Source organism: Rissa tridactyla, chromosome 4, assembly GCF_028500815.1.
Source record: "Rissa tridactyla isolate bRisTri1 chromosome 4, bRisTri1.patW.cur.20221130, whole genome shotgun sequence".
Taxonomy (NCBI): domain Eukaryota; kingdom Metazoa; phylum Chordata; class Aves; order Charadriiformes; family Laridae; genus Rissa; species Rissa tridactyla.
The window spans coordinates 66731887-66751381 of record NC_071469.1 but is presented as its reverse complement, the minus strand read 5'-3'; the positions used below and the strand labels follow the sequence as shown (position 1 = coordinate 66751381).

The 19495-nt window shown below is 35.2% G+C and overlaps 1 protein-coding gene across 6 annotated transcripts in view; it reads left to right on the top strand.

Moving 5' to 3' along the window:
* The window catches only part of ARID4A (AT-rich interaction domain 4A), a 49570-nt gene that overhangs the window by 4857 nt on the left and 25218 nt on the right, over positions 1–19495 (top strand). For all 6 annotated transcript variants that reach the window (XM_054201428.1, XM_054201425.1, XM_054201422.1 and 3 more), the window contains 8 exons: positions 437–502; positions 1442–1532; positions 12116–12195; positions 12313–12407; positions 13033–13165; positions 15064–15143; positions 16853–16929; positions 18937–19103. In XM_054201428.1, the coding sequence (XP_054057403.1) occupies positions 437–502; positions 1442–1532; positions 12116–12195; positions 12313–12407; positions 13033–13165; positions 15064–15143; positions 16853–16929; positions 18937–19103 (789 nt within the window). The remainder of the gene's footprint in view (positions 1–436; positions 503–1441; positions 1533–12115; positions 12196–12312; positions 12408–13032; positions 13166–15063; positions 15144–16852; positions 16930–18936; positions 19104–19495) is intronic.

Sequence of the window (19495 nt, the reverse complement as noted above, 5' to 3'; positions counted from 1 at the left end):
AATATATATTTAATAAAGAGATTTTTTTATTTTGGTTGTAGTTTAGTACTCTGTGTGTTGTTCGTAAAGTGCTATGGTTGAAGAGAGAAAAAGCCTGCTTAATCTTCTGATCTGGAAGCCCAGTTCCAGGTGTGCCCTGGATTGCATCAATATCCAAACTCACAGCAAAATGTATTTTCTTTTCCTTGGAATGGCTGGTGTTTGATTTGCCCTGTTACTAAACGTTGGTGAATGTTTCGGATTAAATATTAAATGTGATACCTGGGCCTTCCTGAGTGTAAAAGTATTCATGCTAAGTGTTTTGTGTTCTATAATGTTTGAGTCCATTTGATTGATAAAGATCTTGTTTTCCAAAATATTATTATATATACAGTTCCATGGGCTTTTTCTATGCTATTAAGATATATGTATATAAATGTTTATGAATGTCTTTCAGGTGGTCCTTAAGGGGGATAACTCAACTCAGTTAGTGCAGGATGACCAAGTGAAAGGACCTCTAAGAGTATGTATATTGCTTGCCTTTTTCTTGTTATCACATAATTAATTTGTAAAATTCTGATGCCGTTTATGTGAGTACCTGTTCTACAGAATTTAAATCAACAGGAGGAGGCCTATTGCTTTAGATTGGATTGATCCTAAGTAATTAGTCTTAACTCTTCTAGTTTATAGAGGCTGTGCTTCTCCATGTCGTATACTTCATATGCAAACAGTTTTGCACACACAATTGTTTTTGGATCTTCCTATAAGATACAAAACTTCTTTTATGTAATGAAACTTTGAAACTTCTTATAAGTAATGGAGAGCTTGATTACGAAGCTGAGTTCAAGCCTGATAGACATACGGTTGCTCTAACTGTGTTCTAAAAGACTTGATGTATTTTATATAAAAATATATGTTGGTTTGTATTTTTACATGTAACAGTTGTCTGCTAAAATACATAGCTGCATTATAAAACGGTGACTGCAAATAGAGCTCTAGAGCAGATCATCTTTTTTTGTCTTTGTTTTTTCCCTAGCTACTGCAAGAACACCAATGTTGTATGCTGCTACTGAAATCAGCTACTGACTTAGTTGACAGTATAACAATGTTAAAATACAAGAAATAGTAGTCATTGAATGCATATCAGTAATAGAATAATAATTACTTTGACTGAATATTTGAATGTTTATTTCCAGTTAGCCTTCTGTTATTTCTTGTGATGATGTAAGTCATGCTGAAATTAGATCTTCTGAGTTTTACTGCTTTACTTGCAATTCAGCCTTCATACTTAAGAATGTTTGTTCTTACCCCCTAAGTAACTAAACTTTACAAAGTACCATTTAATTAAAATGAGTCTTTAAACAAAAAAAAAAAGTAGCTTGCCAGAAGAATTAATGCCTACGTGTGTTTCCCCATTATGTGAGTTTGGGATTACATGTAACCTTGAGATGCTCCTTTGCAGGTTGGTGCAATGGTTGAAACCAAAATGCCTGATGGATCCTTTCAAGAAGCTGTTATCAGCAAGTTGACAGATGCTAGTTGGTATACTGTAGGTGAGTAAACACTTCCTTTCATTTATGGTCTCTAATCTTTGAACACTATGTTTCTAATAATAGGTAATAATGTAAGCAATTATATTTTGTATTGTAAAATCAGAGCTAGATTTTGTAGGGAACTTTTTAAAGTCTTTCAAGTCTTGTTTCCTTTTCTTTTAAGGTAGGATAATAATTATTTGATGTTCAGAGGGGCTGTTGTAAAGGTTGCAACCTGCAAAGGTTGCAGGGCTGAGCAGTTAGGTTTTATTTGGCACAACGTCTGTATACTGATATTAGTGTCACTCCCTGGAATTCAGAATGATTTTTGCAGATTTTAAGACTAAACCTTGTAATTGCACCTCTAGCTGAAAATCTGTGGCATGTAATGAATGACTGAAATGCAAGCCTTCTTTCACTATGTGCAATCTTATACGTAAGAAAAACATGGGGAGCACCACTATGCATTCTGAAGTCATTCCTCCATTTTTTTGTAGAGTTGACGGTTGTGTTTTGTATGAAACAACAGAAAGAGCTTTGCAAGCACCTGTCCTTTTTTGCACAATTTTCTTACACCAGTGGAGCATTGTATTCAGTAATAGCATGGAGGGAATGTGCTTCTCTTAATTGTCCTGTGCATGCTGCTCTTTAGCATTGCTTCTGAGATTGGTACTCTCAAATTTAAACTGTTTCTTTCTTACTAGCTGCCTTGTGTACCAAATGTATTCAGCTTTACTTCATAATCTTTTGTACTCTCTTGAGAAGTCCTCCATTAGATGAAGTGTCAATTATTTTGATTCATGAACCCCTCTTTTTAGAATATAAAGACGATATTTTCAGTAATCCAATGTTTCCATTGCAGTAGGTGAGGTTATGTCATCTTTGTTGGGATCAGGATAAGGCAGATAATTTGGAAGGATTTACTACTTCATGATTATTATTGTTATTTTGTGCTTTAAATATAAACCAGTTGACTTACCGGTCGACAAAGCTCACTGCTCTTTGCGGTTTTTGTCAAGATTTTAACATTGCTGTAAAATTGTAGGATACGTCAGGTCAGGGAGGAAAGGCAGGATTATTTTGGAGTGCAGAAGATGTAAAATCTACTTGGTTTAGTACTATGAGGTAACATACCTAATGAAGAACACTGGACCTTCAACTTTGGTTTATATTGACTTAAAGATTCACGGTTCTGATACAGAAGAGATAAGAAACACAGTCTTGCACTAATAAGTTCATGGTTTATGAATTATCATTTCAATTTTAAAACTCTTACTTATTTTAGTTTTGAAGTAGTATTTTTAGCTAATTCTGTTTGAATTTGGACCAGAAGATGTACATCAATAAACTAACCCTACATATTCCTGCTTCAGTGATTAAAAACAGCTTTAAACTGTTCATTGATAAAACAAACATATTTGTCTCTTTTTTTTTTTTTTCTTTTGATCAGTACACTTCTGCCAAAAATCTTTACTTGATGAGCAGGTAATTTGTACGGTGAATACATGCTCTGCCCTGTATTAGTGGATTGTTGTTTAGATTTAGTAAGTTGTTGAACTCTTCCCCACTAATGTAAGAGATAAATAGTGCATGCCATGATTTTTACTTTATTAAATAAAGTGCAGTTCCTCAGAAACTTGAACCAGTGGATTAATTTATTGTCATTTTCTTTCTCCCCAAAATATTTTTTGACAGGTGGGAAAATAAACTCATGTTTGCCATATGCAAATGTATTAAGACGGCTATGATTTTGTAAAAATTTGGAGCTGGGGGGGGTATGTGGGATTTAAGTAATCTTATGGTACGTTAACATGCAGTACTGTAATATGGCATGTAGAGTATACCTATGACTATGAAAATACAATTGTAATATATTGGAATTGTATTTAGATCTTATGAATGGTTTTGTGAGTTGTGTGTGGTGGTGTGCTTATTGGTATTGAAAGCACAGGTAACACTGACCAAACTAAGCAGATTGTAAAGTTCCGGGTCATTAAAAAAAAAAAAAAATTATTTTACTTTAAAATTGGGGAAGTGTTCTAGGTTGACTACAGAAACATTGAGATGTGAAAAATAAGCCTTATCTTTTGCCTGCTGCTTCCATTGTGTTTTAAGTTGTGGATAGATATTAGATGTACGTTTATGTTGCTGTGAAGCAAACAGAGTTGAATTGGTTCCCTTTTAATAGATGGTGGGCCATGCTACTTGGCGGTCTTATTGACTGATTCAGTCAAAGCTAAAAGCTTGAAAAGGAAGTGGATTAAACAGCCTTCGGGTTTCTAGAATGTCTTCTTGATGTGATCAGGCTTGAGATGGAAAGTACACAGCAAAGCTGGTGTTTCAGTAATATGTGCTTTTCCTGTACTATTTATTTTCTGTGTTATGTAGCATCTCTTTCTCAGTGATCTAAAAGTAGACTGATACGGATAGGGAAACGATACAGACAAACACTTTGAAAGTATTAAGTACAAATATCTAAAAAATCCACCAAAACAAATTGCATGTATGACTAGTGAGAAGTAATGATGTTCACGTTTGCAAATCAGGTTCTCTGCTTCAGATAGGTATCTAAAGAAGAAGAAAAGTCAGCTGAAACAACTTTGCTTTGTTCAGTAAGGTGAGACAGTAGAAATGCTGAGTTTGCCACCAACATAATGAAAGAGCCACCAACATAATGAAAGAGCCCCAATGATGCTCAGTTAGTCTGTTTTAAAAGTATCTCCTGTATATTGGTGGTGTTCATGTACCCAAAATAAATAAGGATTTATTTTTATTGTAGCTGCCATGGAATCACTTTTTCACCTATTTTTACATAATAGTGATGCTACTGTAGCCATTTAGTTGTATTGAAATTTTCAGCTGTGATTTGGAAATACTTTTGAAAAAATTTTTCAGTGTAAGCAGGTGAAGAAAAAATGCTGTTTGGAGTGAAAGTTTAACAATGTCTAGAAATGTCATGGCACAAGTCAGCCCTCTCATCTGCTCAGTTGCATCTGAAGTGGGATGACAGTAATGGCATTTTAAGTTCTTTGGGTAGCAAATGGCTCAGTTGGATGTTTTAATCTTTAAAATGCAATTTTTTAAAAATGAACTTACTTAATTTACAAATCTTAAAGTGCTGCATTGATGCTTTTGAAGTACTGAATATATTGCTAGGTGATAATTGCATAGCATTAGAATGTCCATCAGATCTGCTTTCAGCTGAGCCAGGTTTGAATTATGGCTTACTTAGCATACCATCCACCTGATTCTCTGTTAACTTGTAAAGTGCTTCAGGTAATTACTGAAATGTCTGAAATGACTAAAAAAACAAACCCCAAAACACAAAAAAAAACCCCAAAAACCAAAACCAAAAAACAAACCCGCAATCCAGACCACACCTTACAAAGTGCATAGTTGTATTTTTCTTCTTTCACATTCTATCTGGAATCTTACAAGCATTACCAGAATTTCAGAAAACAGAAATATTTATGTATACGTTCTTTAAGGAAACACTTTTGTATCCCGTCTGTACAGAACTAGAAGCAATGTAATATCTATATAAAAGTGAGAAATAGTATTTCAATTGAACAAGCATCCAAAGAGTTGCTGTTAGAATTGCCTTTTTTTTTTATTGCCCCATCAAAACAAAAGTGTTGTCTCTCTTTTGACAAAACTCAGGTCAATAATCTGTATATGCTTAGATCTCGTTAAGTGTATGTAATTTAACCTGTCTATAACTTTAAACAAAACAAAAAAACAGATAAATACCTTGAGCCTTGTGCCTTTTATTTTGCTAGATAAAATCATGGAAAAGTTTTTCTAAAGAGAGAAAGAGAAAACGTGTTAACTTTAAGAATTTTTGCTCTGCAATTAGTAGGAAATAGGAAAAAAACCCTGAACAGTGAGAGGCATTTGCGGTTTCTAGCAGACCTTGCTGTCAACAGTAGGACTTCATATACTGTTTAGAGTGAAAAGGATTTATTTTTTTAGAATTATGGCTTTTGGGCTTCATCTAGTATTTTTAGATAAGAGAAGACATGTCTTTTATCCTTCTAAAAGTTATCATGAAATGGCAGAATATTTTAACATAAATAGTAAAGAATTTATTTTTCTCATTCTTTTCAACACTGCATGAGTCTGCAAAGCCAACAGAGTTTTTCCTTTTTGGCTCTAATACAGAGTTGTACATTAACATGGCCCAACTTTGCCTGTGCTGTAAGCCAGACACCACTTGAGACACCTCTGTGAGCCCCATACCTCTGCTTATTCTGCTCTCCGGCCTCACATGGTCGTAACTTCCTCCTCTCATGCAGTCGCTGTGGCAGTTTGCAGGGAATGGTGAGAGAGTGTGTGCTGAGAGGATTTAGATGCTGACTGCTCATCCTTGTGCCAGTGAGGTTTTAGGTAGTCTGCTTGAGTTGTTCTGAAAAGGAAGTATAATCTCAGCCACCAGTTGCATCGCTCTGGGGTACTGCATTTGGGAGGGCAGGTGACAGAAATGAAAGGTAAAAAAGTATTTGGTTCCAGTCCTCTTTCATGTTGCATGGATTTTGAAAATTCTGATTCATTAAGTGAGAATATTTATCAGAAAACGAACCAACCAACTCCTGAGGACTTTCAGGAGCAGGATTGCTATTTATAGTCACATTTTCCTATTTTTCAAATAAGTTTTACTCTTCTGATGCTGTATGGAGATATCTATGCTAACAGGAAAAATTGACTTGATCCTGGCTCCACTACAACTTTAAGATCCTACCATGCCTTTTTCCTGTATGATGATAAAAGCTATCAGTGCCACTACAGTCAATTTATTTCATCCATGCCACAGGCTTGTCAGTTTGTCTTTTTATAACTTGAACAGCACACTTTTAGTAAGTGGCAAGGCGCTAGTCATGTTTGTGTGGCTGGTTTGACAGTTCTTCCCAGCATCCTGTTGAGTTCTACATCCCAGAAGCATCACTTCATCTCCTGGCTGTGCATGTGTCATCCAGGAATCCAAAACAAGTGTGGCAGGGGAAGTGTACAGTTGCCCCACTTTGCTCTATACCACCCTGACCCACCATAGATTTGTTATTTCTGTCTTCAAAATGTTGCTTGGGTGGATTTTGAGGAAACACTGTATTTACCTGGAGTCCTTCAGTAGGACATGTTGTTGTTTAAGTGCACCTGTGGCACATAGGAACTCTGCAGTAGCTGTGTTGATAGCTTTCTGGAGAATCTAGGAAAAAATAGTAGCACCACACTTTGTGCTTACGCGTGTTTAGGCAACATGCAGGTAGAAGAGCAGATGTGATAGTGAAAAAGTGTATTAACTGAACTTTGTTGCAATTCAACTGCATAGAGCCTTTGGTTATAAAACCATCTTTATTACAATGTGGACTGAGTGTTTAAAAAAAAAAAGTACAAAGAATACTGTAGGGAAAGCAAGGAAGGAGATTTTTTTTTTTAAAAAAATCTGTATGTAAAGATAGTAAGATGACTAACATCTCAGAAAAAAAGCAGTTTCAGAAAGCGGGTTTTTGTTTCTAAGGTGATAACCTTCTATGAGTAGACTCAGAGGTCACGCTTCTGTGTTTCAATGATATTTAATGTACTTTTCGAAGAGGAACTGAAGCTCATTTAAAACGACTTGTTTTTGTTTTTTTTCTCCAATTAGAGTTCTGTTGCCTCTTCAGTAGCACAATGCACTGCAGTATCTTGCTTTTAAGCCCTCTTACAGTGATGAATTGGTAGTTAGTACAGTCCTTGCCTATTAGGTCATTCAACAAGTATTGCATGACTCTTTGTACTTTCTATATTGTTTCCACAGCTGAAAAACAAAAATCATTAAAACTTGCATACGTTTATCAAGACATTCATAGATAGCATTTCTGATAGCTCGCAAATTACTACTTTGTCAGGCAGCCACTGAAAATAATTCAGTGTGCATAGTGACACTAGAGCAGTTTCTACTTCTTGGTATGTACTTCATTGTTTTGGTAAATTTTAAAGTTTCTGAATGGGGTGGGAAATGAGGGAAAAAATGTTTACTTGCTGTGCAGTGTAGAATTTCTCCTCCTTTGGGCAGCAACATACTTGTTGGGTTTGAACAACATAACTTGTTGGATTTGAAGTTAGCAAGCAGATGCAGCTTTGAGGGTTGTTTTCCCTGTTTACTTGTCTATTACAGGACTGCCTTGTTCTGGTAACACTGATTGCTCTGTGTATAAGTAATATGATAAATATTATAAGGATATTATTGCTAGTGTCCTGCTATATTCTCCTTTTTCTTTGCTTTTTTTTTAATCTTAGTGATGTTTATAAACACGATGTAGTTAAATTGATCTGCAGTATTTTGTGGCAAGCTTCTTCACAGTTCCTAAAATGATTTTGATTAGTCGTCTTGTTAATATTTCTTCCGTAAATAAATGAGAACTAATGTTGAGACAGTGTTTTTGTTAGTGTTAGTATTATTTTTGTTAATGGCATATACAGGCCTGCTTCAGACAGGGAATGGAAGATACCTGCTCATCAGTAGTGAGTTGAAAGTTGTGCTGTTTAATTTATTTTTGACATACTCAACTTTGAATTGAGAGATATTTTTTTTTCTAACTTTTGGGAAGTGTTGTGTTGATTCCCACTGGGAAGCTTTGTTTTTGTGTTGTAACTTTGACTTGCCTAGCCTTCCACAAACAGAAAAAAAATCAATTCTGTTTCTTTCCTGTTATTATCAAAAAGATTGGGACGCAGCAAAATTCTGAAAACTTCCATTTTATTTTCATTATTTGAATATGCTCTCTGTGGAGCACATTGGACAGAGACTGTTCCTCCAGGTTGTGCTGCTTAGTTGTATTTTTTTCCCTTTTGTCAGTGTTCGTCATTAAGCAACACATGTGGAAGAAAATCCTCCAGCCAGCAGAAACATTGCTTTTCTTTCTGTCATTCCTACTTTGTTATATTGACTCTTAAATAGTAGTATATAAGTTCCTGGGTAGTGTGTATCATTCTCTTTCCAGAAGTATTTACTGAAGTATGGTACGCCCTGTTTCCTCAACAAGTACATGCCCACTACAAGATTAGGCAATGGTAATACTTCACGGGCTTCTGCTTTTTCAGACTTGTTTCTTTGGAAGGACAGGATTGTAAGTTCCTCTTCTAAGATAAATACTGTGGCACTGTAGACACATCTTTTGATGACTACATTACATGTGTATGGGGGAGATACCTTTCTGTCTTCCATTCCTATTTCTTTCCCTCCTTAACACAACTGATACTGTTCAGTGAATTCTTACGGAATGCAACCTCTAGAATTCCTGCTGTTGGAGAATTTGGAGTTGTAACAATAACCTTATTAAGGAATTAATACAAGTTATTCAACATTAATTTAACAGTTTTTAATTTGTCCGTTTGTACTAGGCATTTTAACAGGAGTTGAACAGTCTTAGTTCTGGATGAGGTTAAAAAGAGGAATGAATTTGCAACTTAGTGTCTTAAGTTCTTCTGACGTGACTGCTATCATAGTATCAAAGTATTGCATAGCCAAAAAATGTGCCATCTGCCATACTGCTTTTATGCTGTACATCAAAAAGACATTCTCTTAAAGCCTCTAGGACTAGCATTAAAAAGTCATGTGTAGGGTGACAGCAGTACGAACAGTACTTTGGTGAAGTAGATTATTCTTAAAAGTGAGATGGAAACCACAAGGCCTACTTAGTTTAAGAAAGTTATATATTTTTAAAAGTGCTGAGACAATCAATGTGTGTTTCTCATTACACATTTCAGTAATGTGCAAACAAATATTTTCCCTAGAAAAGAAGCAAGTTTAAAGTAACTACAATTACAGAATATTTCATGCATTGTGAATAATTGGAGAGACTTCTTACTTGGGCCCACTTTAGTAATTCAAATAGTTGATATTTTTATATGAAAAGTGGTGCTCTCCTTTTTCCATTGACACTGTATAAAGTGATCACTAATTTAGCTAAGGAAATCTTTCTTTTTATGCTGTCCTGTTACATATTTTGATGTTCTGCAAAGGTGTTGTTTTGTACTAAGTTGTGCAGCTAGGCTGTCATTACAACATAAATCATTGTAGAATGAGAAAACAAATGCTTATCTACCTAAAAACTGTTACGTGGTCAAAGAAATTTTCAGTTTGTCCTTGAAGCAATTAAATGACTTTGAAATACGAGAGAGATTAGTGCCTTCTGTTTCTGCCCCTCATGGTCCTTCTACCTCTGCCCTTACTGGTCCCCATCAAGATAGAAACTTCAGTCCTGGAAGAAAATTACCCAGGTAAATTGGAACATTGGACTTGATTACTTTGAAGGAATCATGCATTCTTACGCTCTGCCATGCGTTTTCATTTCCCTGGGACAGGACACTCTCACATGGCTGCTGAACAGAGATATTTTTTCCATGCTTTCATTTACGTTATGCCAATTCTTTTGGCCTGCTGCAGTTCAGGAAGGAGGTCTGAGAATTTGTGCTTTTCCACCGTCCTTTCCTGAAGTTGTGTGATAACTGCCTCTCACATGAAAGAAAGTACTCTATCCTTTTGGAATGAGTGGCTTTCCTCTTATGGGCAGGAGAGGGGTTTCAGAAGGGGCTTTGGGGTTTTTTTGTTTTCTCTTTTGGTAATCCATGTGTTTCAGTTCTGGAAAACGTGGAGTGGCCTAATACTCTTTCCCTGTATGGCAAGGGACAAGCAGCTTTTGTAGAACATCCAGTTCTGTACCTTCAGTTAGAGAAAACAGAGAGAAATGTCAGGAAATGGCTGGGAGGAAGAGGGCTGCTTTTGAGGTGTGGGGTAGACTTGTCTTCATTCAGGTATGAAACTGGGAATAGTTCTGAAAGCATGACTGCCAAGCTCTGAAAGCATACTCATGCTTTCCTTGTCTCTCGGTCTGAGGAGTGATTAGGAAAATGTAATTATCCAGCATTAATTATTTTTTCTTCCGTGTTGTTTTGTCCATGGAAGTGAAATGTAAGTTCAAATACATTTGCAATCTGTAATGTGTGGGTTTTTTCAATTAATGAAACCTATGACAATGCTGACCTTCAGAATTACTGTGAGCACTCTGGTCTTTGCACTTAGCTGATCAGTGGGTACCAATGCTGAGTTAGTAATGCAGAGGGGAAGAGCTCATACTTTGTTTTCCCAGTTAGTGCGAAGTGTCACAGTCGTGGCGTCCTTGAGTGGTGGGGTTGATAAATCTTACTGATATTTATATTATAAAGTTTTGAAAATATTATTAACTAGGATAGCTAATTAGGCATAGAGGTATCTGCCATTCTTAAAATATTACGTTTTGGAGGGGGGAAAGTTAGTTGCTTTGTGTGTACAAGTATTATAAACCATTAAGATAATTCAGTAGTGGAGCATACCACAGCACTATCTCTGCTCTAAAGCTGGAGGAACCTTAAAGCTTATCTTATTAAGCTTAATTAAATTTGTACTCATACCTTTTTATATAGTTGTTATTGCAGTCTGTGATTTTAATCTAAGATTATGAGAATGTGACTCTTCTATTTAGTTGACAAATAAAATAAGTGCTTCTCTTGCTGCAGCCAATCTGTGTTTTTGCTGACAATGCACATGTATTTGCTATACATGCTAGCTCAAGAGATTTATTCTTTTTTTAATAGAAGTATGCCAAAATTATCATACTGATATGCACAACACTTTCAGAATTTTTTTTGGAAGTTCACTACTGGAAAAAGCATGTTTAAAGTGGTTTAAATATGGAGTAGTATTTTGCACCTTGACCCATACACATAAACTTTTACCTTACTGGAATGCCAGACTGCAGCCACCTGGTCTCTGCTCTTTGAAAAGGGTCTGTTCACATGACTCAGACAGTGGGATCTGAAGCACTGGCGGGGGGAAGTAACTTTTCTTTCCTTCTCTTCAAGGAACTTTTCAAGAAAAGGTTTTATTTAAACTGACTAAAGAGTAGATGTTTCTCAGGCAAAGCTTGCAGTAGCCTCATAGCATTCTAGTTTTCTTCAGCTGTGTATTGATGGAAATTGATGGAACTTCCCTTTCACTTATACATGTTTTAAGGTAACATGATGTCTGCTAAGTATTTTTTATAGATCAGTCAGACTTACGGTTGCAAGTTTCCGGTACTCCCAATCTGTTGGTAGCACAGTATTGATAGTGGAGCAAAAAACTATCCCACTTGTTTTTCTTTCCATTCATTTTTTGGTTTTGTGAGGATTAAGAAGTAGCGTAAGTAAGGAATAAATGGATAGGTTTAAAAAAACCCCACAAACACAAAACCAAACAAAACCCTAAGATTGTTAAATAATAGTAACCGGTATGCAGACAGTAGCTATGGTTTGAAATGTGCACTGTATTGATAAGAAGGTTGTCTAAATTAGACTGAGACTGTTGCATCCAAAAGCCTTACTTTATATTGACTTTTGTTACTGCGTGAAAATGTTATCGGTTCTTAGACTGGATCTTGAATGCCACCCTTTATTTTGCTTGTGAGTGAAAGAGATGTTTAAATGGCAATATTGCAAGTTATATTTTAGAGACTATTCTAAATTGTGAGATAAATAGTAGACTTGTTTTGTCAGCTTGGAAAAGAGATCTGATCATCTTATGCCAATGTGTTTTCTTGGCTTCATAATAGTTTTTGATGATGGTGATGAAAGGACCTTGAGACGAACTTCATTATGCTTGAAGGGAGAAAGGCACTTTGCAGAAAGTGAGGTAAGACAATGATAGACATGCAATGAAAACTAAGGAGTTAGTGGGGGGGGTTGGTTTTTTTTTTTTTATAATAAGAAGAAATTGTAAACTATTTTTGTCTCCTATTTTTCTACGTAGACACTTGATCAACTGCCACTAACCAATCCAGAGCACTTTGGAACTCCAGTTATTGGCAAGAAATCTAATAGAGGAAGAAGATCATCTCTTCCAGTGTGAGTTTTGGTAGTGCTCTGTTGCTTTCCTTTCCTTTAGTGTCCGTTGCTAAAACCGAAGTTGTACCATTGAAGCTGTATAATGGTCTAAATGCTCTATCACGTAAGTTGTATACACAGCTTATGGACTTAAGTAATTCAGTTCATGCAGACATGTTCATATGTTAGCAGTATTATGAAATCGATGGGTTTTTTTCTGTGTAGTAGCCTTAAGACTGTTCATGCTTCTTTCATATAATAGGAACTCATATGCCAGGAAATGTAGGATTTTTAACCTTCTTTATACTGCACAAAGTAGAAAAAAAAAGATGCTTTTAAATTTCTGCGTTAGAGACAATTTCTCTTTATTTCATGTCTGCACAATCAAATCCTGATTCATGCCTCCAATTCCAACATGATGCTGTTGTAAAATACTACTACTTGGAAAGAATTTCTACAAAATTCCTCTTACTAAGTAAGTGCACTTAATATTTAAGTGTATTTCAAGCAATTTCAGTCCTAAAAACTCTAGTTTTGTTTTTTAAGCTTTGCAGAACAGGAAGAAAGATTGGTTGTAAGCCGTATTTACTTTCAAATATTAACTTCAGATAAAAACTTTAAAATACTGTATGTTTTAATAATTTAGCGCTGAAGATGAAAAGGAAGAAGAAAGTAGTGAAGAAGAGGATGAAGATAAAAGGCGTCTCAATGATGAATTGCTTGGCAAAGTTGTGAGTGTGACTTGTAATTCCGAGAAGGCAGACTGGTATCCAGCTTTGGTAAGTTACTTAAGATGCTGACAACTCTACTACTACTATCTTTTTAGACAGGAATGTCATCTGACTTGTTACATTACTTGTACGGTGGTTTTCCTGGATAGAATGGTTTGCAAATGTCACAGCTTTTACAGAAAAGTTGCGAATGTAGTCAGGCTAAGCTCTGCTGCCCCTATTTTCTAAAAATAGAAATATTCTACAGTATCTGTGAAAAGTGGGAGAGCAAAGATTAATGTTTATATGTAAATTACAGGGTTATACTCTTAAGTCTTTCAAAACTGCATGTAAAATGGTCAGTATGTAACAATATTTTTCTTTTATAAATACGATATGTTAGGATTTGCTCTCCCAGGCAATTCAGGAACAACTAGATGTATGAATCTTAGTGGCAGTGGAATTTTTATCTTTTTGTGTTTAATGATTACCTTTTTCCTTAGACTTTCGATTTTATGTAATACTAGTTTCTTCCAGGCTACCATTTACATAAAAGGCCCGCTACTCTAGCGGTAGAGATTGGTGGTTATTTTTATTTGACTGTCAGTATAGGATACGGTGTTCATTGCCATTGCTGATAATAAATACATGTGAAATAAATTCAAGTACAACTAGACTTGTACTGTAAAGGTGGACACTTTGCAGATTCTTTATACACACAGAAAAGTTCAGAGTTGCATCTTAAAAGTTGCTTTCTTTGGTAAACTTTTTGGTATTGTCAGACAAGCTGAATACACGTATTCTGTTATTTTGATGTGTTTGTTTTTTAAAAAAAAATCATTTGGAGAATTAAACAGGCAGGTTTGGATCACTAATTTTTGCAGATTTTATTTACTTAACTGTAAATTCTGTGGTCCTTTATTTTGAGTCTTCAGGGTTAGCTGGAAAGAGCTCAGCTGTTACAGTCTTCTAACTTAGTTTAACGTTTTATTTTCCTGTGTGAATCCAGGATCAAAAGGTAACTGACACAGACCAGTTGTCTTCCCCTCCTTGAAAGAACATTAAGATGTAATGTAGGGTGAATAGTTGACACTGACTTATCCAGCTGTATGTATCTATTTAAAATGTGAAATGTGGTATTGTACATGTTCTGATTGTTGTATATCCCTTTACTAACAGCAGATGTTAACTTAACATGGTTCTAACTAGGGAATTAAGTTACTGGAGGCAGTGTACCTGTCCTGTTCTCTGCTACCTGAGAAACAGCAATGTCTTATCTTGATATCTGGGGTAAAACTTCTGACTCATCTGAGTGGGATGGCACAGGTTCCACTGAGTCCTGATAGGTCCACAAGTTCCTCTACATTTCACGTTTTTTGTCTGTATGTGGTCTAGAGCAAAATGTAAACTTGTTCTGTTTGTGGTAATACAAATACTGCAAACGCATTTTTATCATCTTTTCAGACTTGGACATGCTAGTGCTGTGAAGGGATGCGCTGGATTCCATACTAGCTTATATTAATCCACTTCTCAAAAAAACCTGTACTGCTTACCTCTCAGTGTGAATGCCAAATATCAGAAGCTGGTATAAAAAAAGTGGGTCTGTGGCTTTTTAAATAGATGCTTTCAACAGGTTTTGTATGAAGAAGAGAAAAAAAGCAAAGTGAATAAACAGGATCCCATGGTGTTACCCCAGTAGATTAGTTTCGAGTTTAGAAATGAAATTGCAAACTTTTCTGGCTTGTACATAACAAGTTAAGTTAATTGTCTAAGGTAAGCTGCTGCTTGAAACTTGTCATTGTTGGCCTTAGTAATACAAATTGGAGTAGGCTTCTTTTCTCAGAACTGGAAATTATAATAAAAGAAACAGGAAAACAGCAGTTTTCCTGCTGTCCATCTTTCTTTCCTTTCAAAATCAGCTTTTTTTCTTCTTCTTAAAAAAAAAAGTGTTTTATTTGAAACTTCAGGTTGTGTCTCCCAGCTGTAATGATGACGTCATAGTGAAAAAGGACCAGTGTTTAGTTCGATCCTTTGCAGATTCCAAATTGTAAGTAATAGCCTACTTTTGTTAGATGTATATAGGAGAAAAATGCAAAACTAATTGTATATTGCTTCTGAAGACATTATTTCTTCCAAAAGGAAAGCATACAATTTTGTGTAATGCTGGTTGTACACACTTCTCATTCATAGTCCATGTCCACCTAACTACTTCTGTGCTTTTACTCGCCCACCTTTACATTGTGTGTACTGATAAGAGTTCATCTGATTAGTAAAATTTGTGTTGTTTCTTCATTTAAAAAACAAACAAACCAACTTAAAAAAATACAGTTTTTGTCCTGTTCTTTGAAGTATGAGTTTTGGTTCTAAGTATATTCCCTAATGTCTTAATTATTACGCCTTTATGGGTGTCTGTTGTAGTAGTTTGTATATCTGATTGATTAATTACCTCCAGTGGCCAGATATCCATGGCTGTTTAAATAGCAAAGTTTAAAAGTGTTTAATCTATGTTTTTTAATTAAAAAAAAAAAAGTGAAGTAACTGTTTAAAATTTTTACAGAATCTGAACCAAGATTCCTATAAAGAGAAAGAAAGGTCCTATTAGTCCACACCCCCAAAAAGGGGAGAGAGAGGGAGACATAGATGTGTGTCTTAAGAAATAATATATTCAAAAGAGTACTAAGACTGTTTTTTAAAGGTGTCTGCCTTTACTCCTCTTAATTCTTACTTCTAATGCATCTGTCTCAGCATATTGTAACTAAAATCTTCCGTGCCAAAGGCTAGCTGTCACCCGTCTTTTCCTCTTTCTTTCAAAGTGAACAATTTGTGATGTTTTTAATAGCCATGATTTTGAGTAAGGTGCAAAAAATTGATTACTGAAATGCATTTCAAGTAACTGAAGACTTAATTCATTTTGGCCTTTTAGTGTAGACATGTATCGTCTAGATAAGTCTGGTTCTTTATATGCTGAAGGTAAAATGTTATTGGAAAAGCATGCAGACTTGCTCTGTTTTACTTTTTTTTTTCCCCATAGTATTATGGCTTTAACTTCAGAAAATGGCGGCCTCCAATTCCTGAGGTTTTACTCCAGTTTTTCTGAAATAATGAAAGAAGGAAAAAAAAAATATCTTATTATAATAACTCACTTGTAAGGCTTTCCTTGCAGGTTGGTTAGCATTTCTATTGTAATAATTCAGTAACTGAATATTCAGTGTAACTTTAGAACAGAGCAACTGCCATATATTTTGCTGTGAGAACACTTTTGTAACCTAAAAATAAAAATCAGCTATTTATCAGTGCAGATAGGTGAATTTGGCTTCACTGTTCTGTGCTAGTAGCATTGCATTCGGAAAATAGAGGGCTTCTTTCTTTCATCTCAGCTAGATTGCTATTTTGGTAGCAACTACTGATTGATGTGAATACTTTCAATTTAGAAAATGTTTTTTGCCTACATAGAGTATTTCACCGTTGCAAATTTGTGCAGGTTAAACACTTAAAATAAAGAAGTTTTATGAACTTAATTATTTAATTACAAGGGTTCTTTTAGTGTCAGAATTTCACAAAAAGATTGGAAATCTACTCTGTGTTTGAATTTTGTATTAGGACCTATAATAACAAATGCCTTATGAATTGAGTTGTTAGAAAGGAACTTGAAAGTGAATGATAAATCTTGAAAACTTTAGAAATTGCTGTTTTTCTAAGTCAAATGCTTGCTTTACTGTGATTTAAAAATAATATCAGAACCTTTCTCTTTTTCAGTTACTCAGTGGCAAGAAAAGACATTAAAGAACTAGATGTTCAAAACTTACCAAAATCTGAGTCCTCTCCTAAAAAAGGTAAATTAGAATAAATTCTATGTATTTCAAAAAAGTAATCTCGTGCAATAGTACTTTTAACTTTTGCAGATAAATGGTGGTCTGCTGATTTCTGATAATTGTCTTGGATATTTTGCAAGCATTTTTAAATGTAATAAATTAAAGAAACTTTGGATATAGCTGCCTTATTATTAAAATAGCACCTAGTAGAAGTCTTGTTTATTTGATTTTTTTTTTATTTCCTTCATTTGATCCACTCCGAATTCATGCAAAGTGAATAGAGTATTTTCAAGGTAGTGTATTTGAAATGTCATTGAATAATGGAATATATTTACCTCTCCCAACAACAAAGTTTTGTGCTGTTGTTCAGACCACTTTGTCTTTACATCAAAAATACCCAGACAGCAAGGTGTAAACTTTATTAGAACGGCCTGCCTGTGATTAATATTTGGTTTAAAAGTATAATTACAGAACTTGATTTCTGGATGGATGGGTGATGTGACTACAATAATCCCGTGGTTTTAGTGAGCTTATAAAAGTCCAGATTTTCACTCTAACGTAAATAATTCTTTTCGTGTTGTTTCTCCCAATCAGACCTTAAACTACGATGTTTGTTAAGGAGAAATATTTTAAATCTGTTTATTAAAAATAATTTAAAAAAAACCACAACCCAGCAACAAAAAACTCCCACTCAACAACAGTAGTTCCTTGGGTTTGAGTAAAAGTCTGAAACAGCTCCTTAACAAGTAAAGATTTAACATGATACTCAACAAAGGGGAGCTTGAGAAGGTTTTGATTGGTTTGTGTTAATTATTAAAATTAAATTATTAAAATAAAAAAAATGCTTTGTGACTGTGAATACTGCAGGTGAGGTAAAACCAGGGCCTTTTCTTCTGTAGGGCTACAGGAGGCAAGCACGTTTCTTGACACAAAGGGTGTTCCTTGGAACTGGAAAAGGGACATAATGATTTCTCTTACACTTTCTTTTTAATAACTATTTCACAGTACAAGAACTTTAGAGCAGCCAAAAAAATGATCAGATGCCAGGTTTAAGATAAACTGAAGAAAGGGATTTTTTTTTTTCTTGAAGAACGTAAGTGGTTTGTGACATTCATTGCCATAAGGGAATATTGTGGAACCAAAGGTACTAGTGGTTTTGAAAAATAGTTTAGACAATTTTCTGGAGGTTACTCTATCAACACCTATTAGAATCTGGTGCTTTTTCTTCTCTAGCAACACTGTGATTAGTTCATTGGAATACGTCCCTTTTTTGGGTATTCTGATTCCTCTTTATTAAGATGTTCTATTGTGCCTGGGGGGCGTGTTTTGGTGTTATCTAGGTTTGTGTTGCTTTGTTGTTTCCCCCTTGGAGCACCTCTTCAAGGAAGAGAATTTGAGGTATTCCCACTGTAGAAGTGTGACTTCTCCCCGTCCCATTTGTCCTCTCTTCCAAACGTTAATGTAACATCTCTTTAGGCAGTGCTCTTAAACAAAACATATGCCTTTTTTTTTTTTTTTTCAATCTAAACTTTAAGACATGAAGATACTTTGAAAAGAATGAAGTAAGTCATGGTACTTTATCTAACTGTGACAGCTTTCCTTTTTTTAATAGCTTTATTACAGTATTTATATCTCTTTCGTACAGAAACAGAAGAGTTCACAGTTCCACAGAATAGATGTGGATAAGTATAGGTGCTTATCTTTGGTGCTGTTCACATACATAGGTGTAAATCTTAGTGGTATTTGTGGAGACCTATCCCTAGAAAACAGCTGCATGCTGTATGTGGGATGGATGTTCTCCACTCTAAGCTCCTTGAGTTGCTGATACTTGATTTAAAAAATTTGACAGTCTCAAAATGTAAAGTGTGTAAACTCGGAGTTTAAAGCTGAAGTATCTATTTTATTACTTAATTCCATTTTTGGTTTAAGTTGGCATTGTGATTTATGAGAACATGAAAAGGAAATTAAAAATGCTTTGTGACTGTGAATGCTGCAGGTGAGGTAAAACCAGGGCCTCTTCTTCTGTAGGGCTACAGGAGGCAAGCACGTTTCGTGACACAAAGGGTGTTCCTCGGAACTGGAAAATGGACATAAGTGAAATTCTGGAGTCCTCTAGCAGTGATGAGGAAGATGGAGCTGATGCAGAAACTGATGAAGAGGAAGAAAAGAGAGAAGAGAAAATGGAAGAAGTAGTGGTAAGTCTGAGCAATTTCAGTCATTATTCAAAGATGATTGAGTAACTTGCATGCATAAAAATCCTGCACTTTCCAACATTTTACTCTCAGACTTTGCTTACTCACTTCAACATCTCTTCAGACCGGTTCATCTTCCCTTTGCTACAGCTGTCTTTACTGGGATTTGTGACCAGTGCCAGACTGCCTCCTATTGTCTAGAGCAGAAATTGGAGACCAATCTCAGAAATTAAGAATTCAAGTCAGAGAAGAGTGATAGAATGTGGGTCAAAAGGAGAGACAAACAAAAAATTGATGCCTAGCCTAACAGTAGTAATCCAACCTTAAATAAAAGTAACTTTATATTTTTCTTTTGTACTTTATATGTAGGTTATATAAAAAGTAACTTGTTTCTG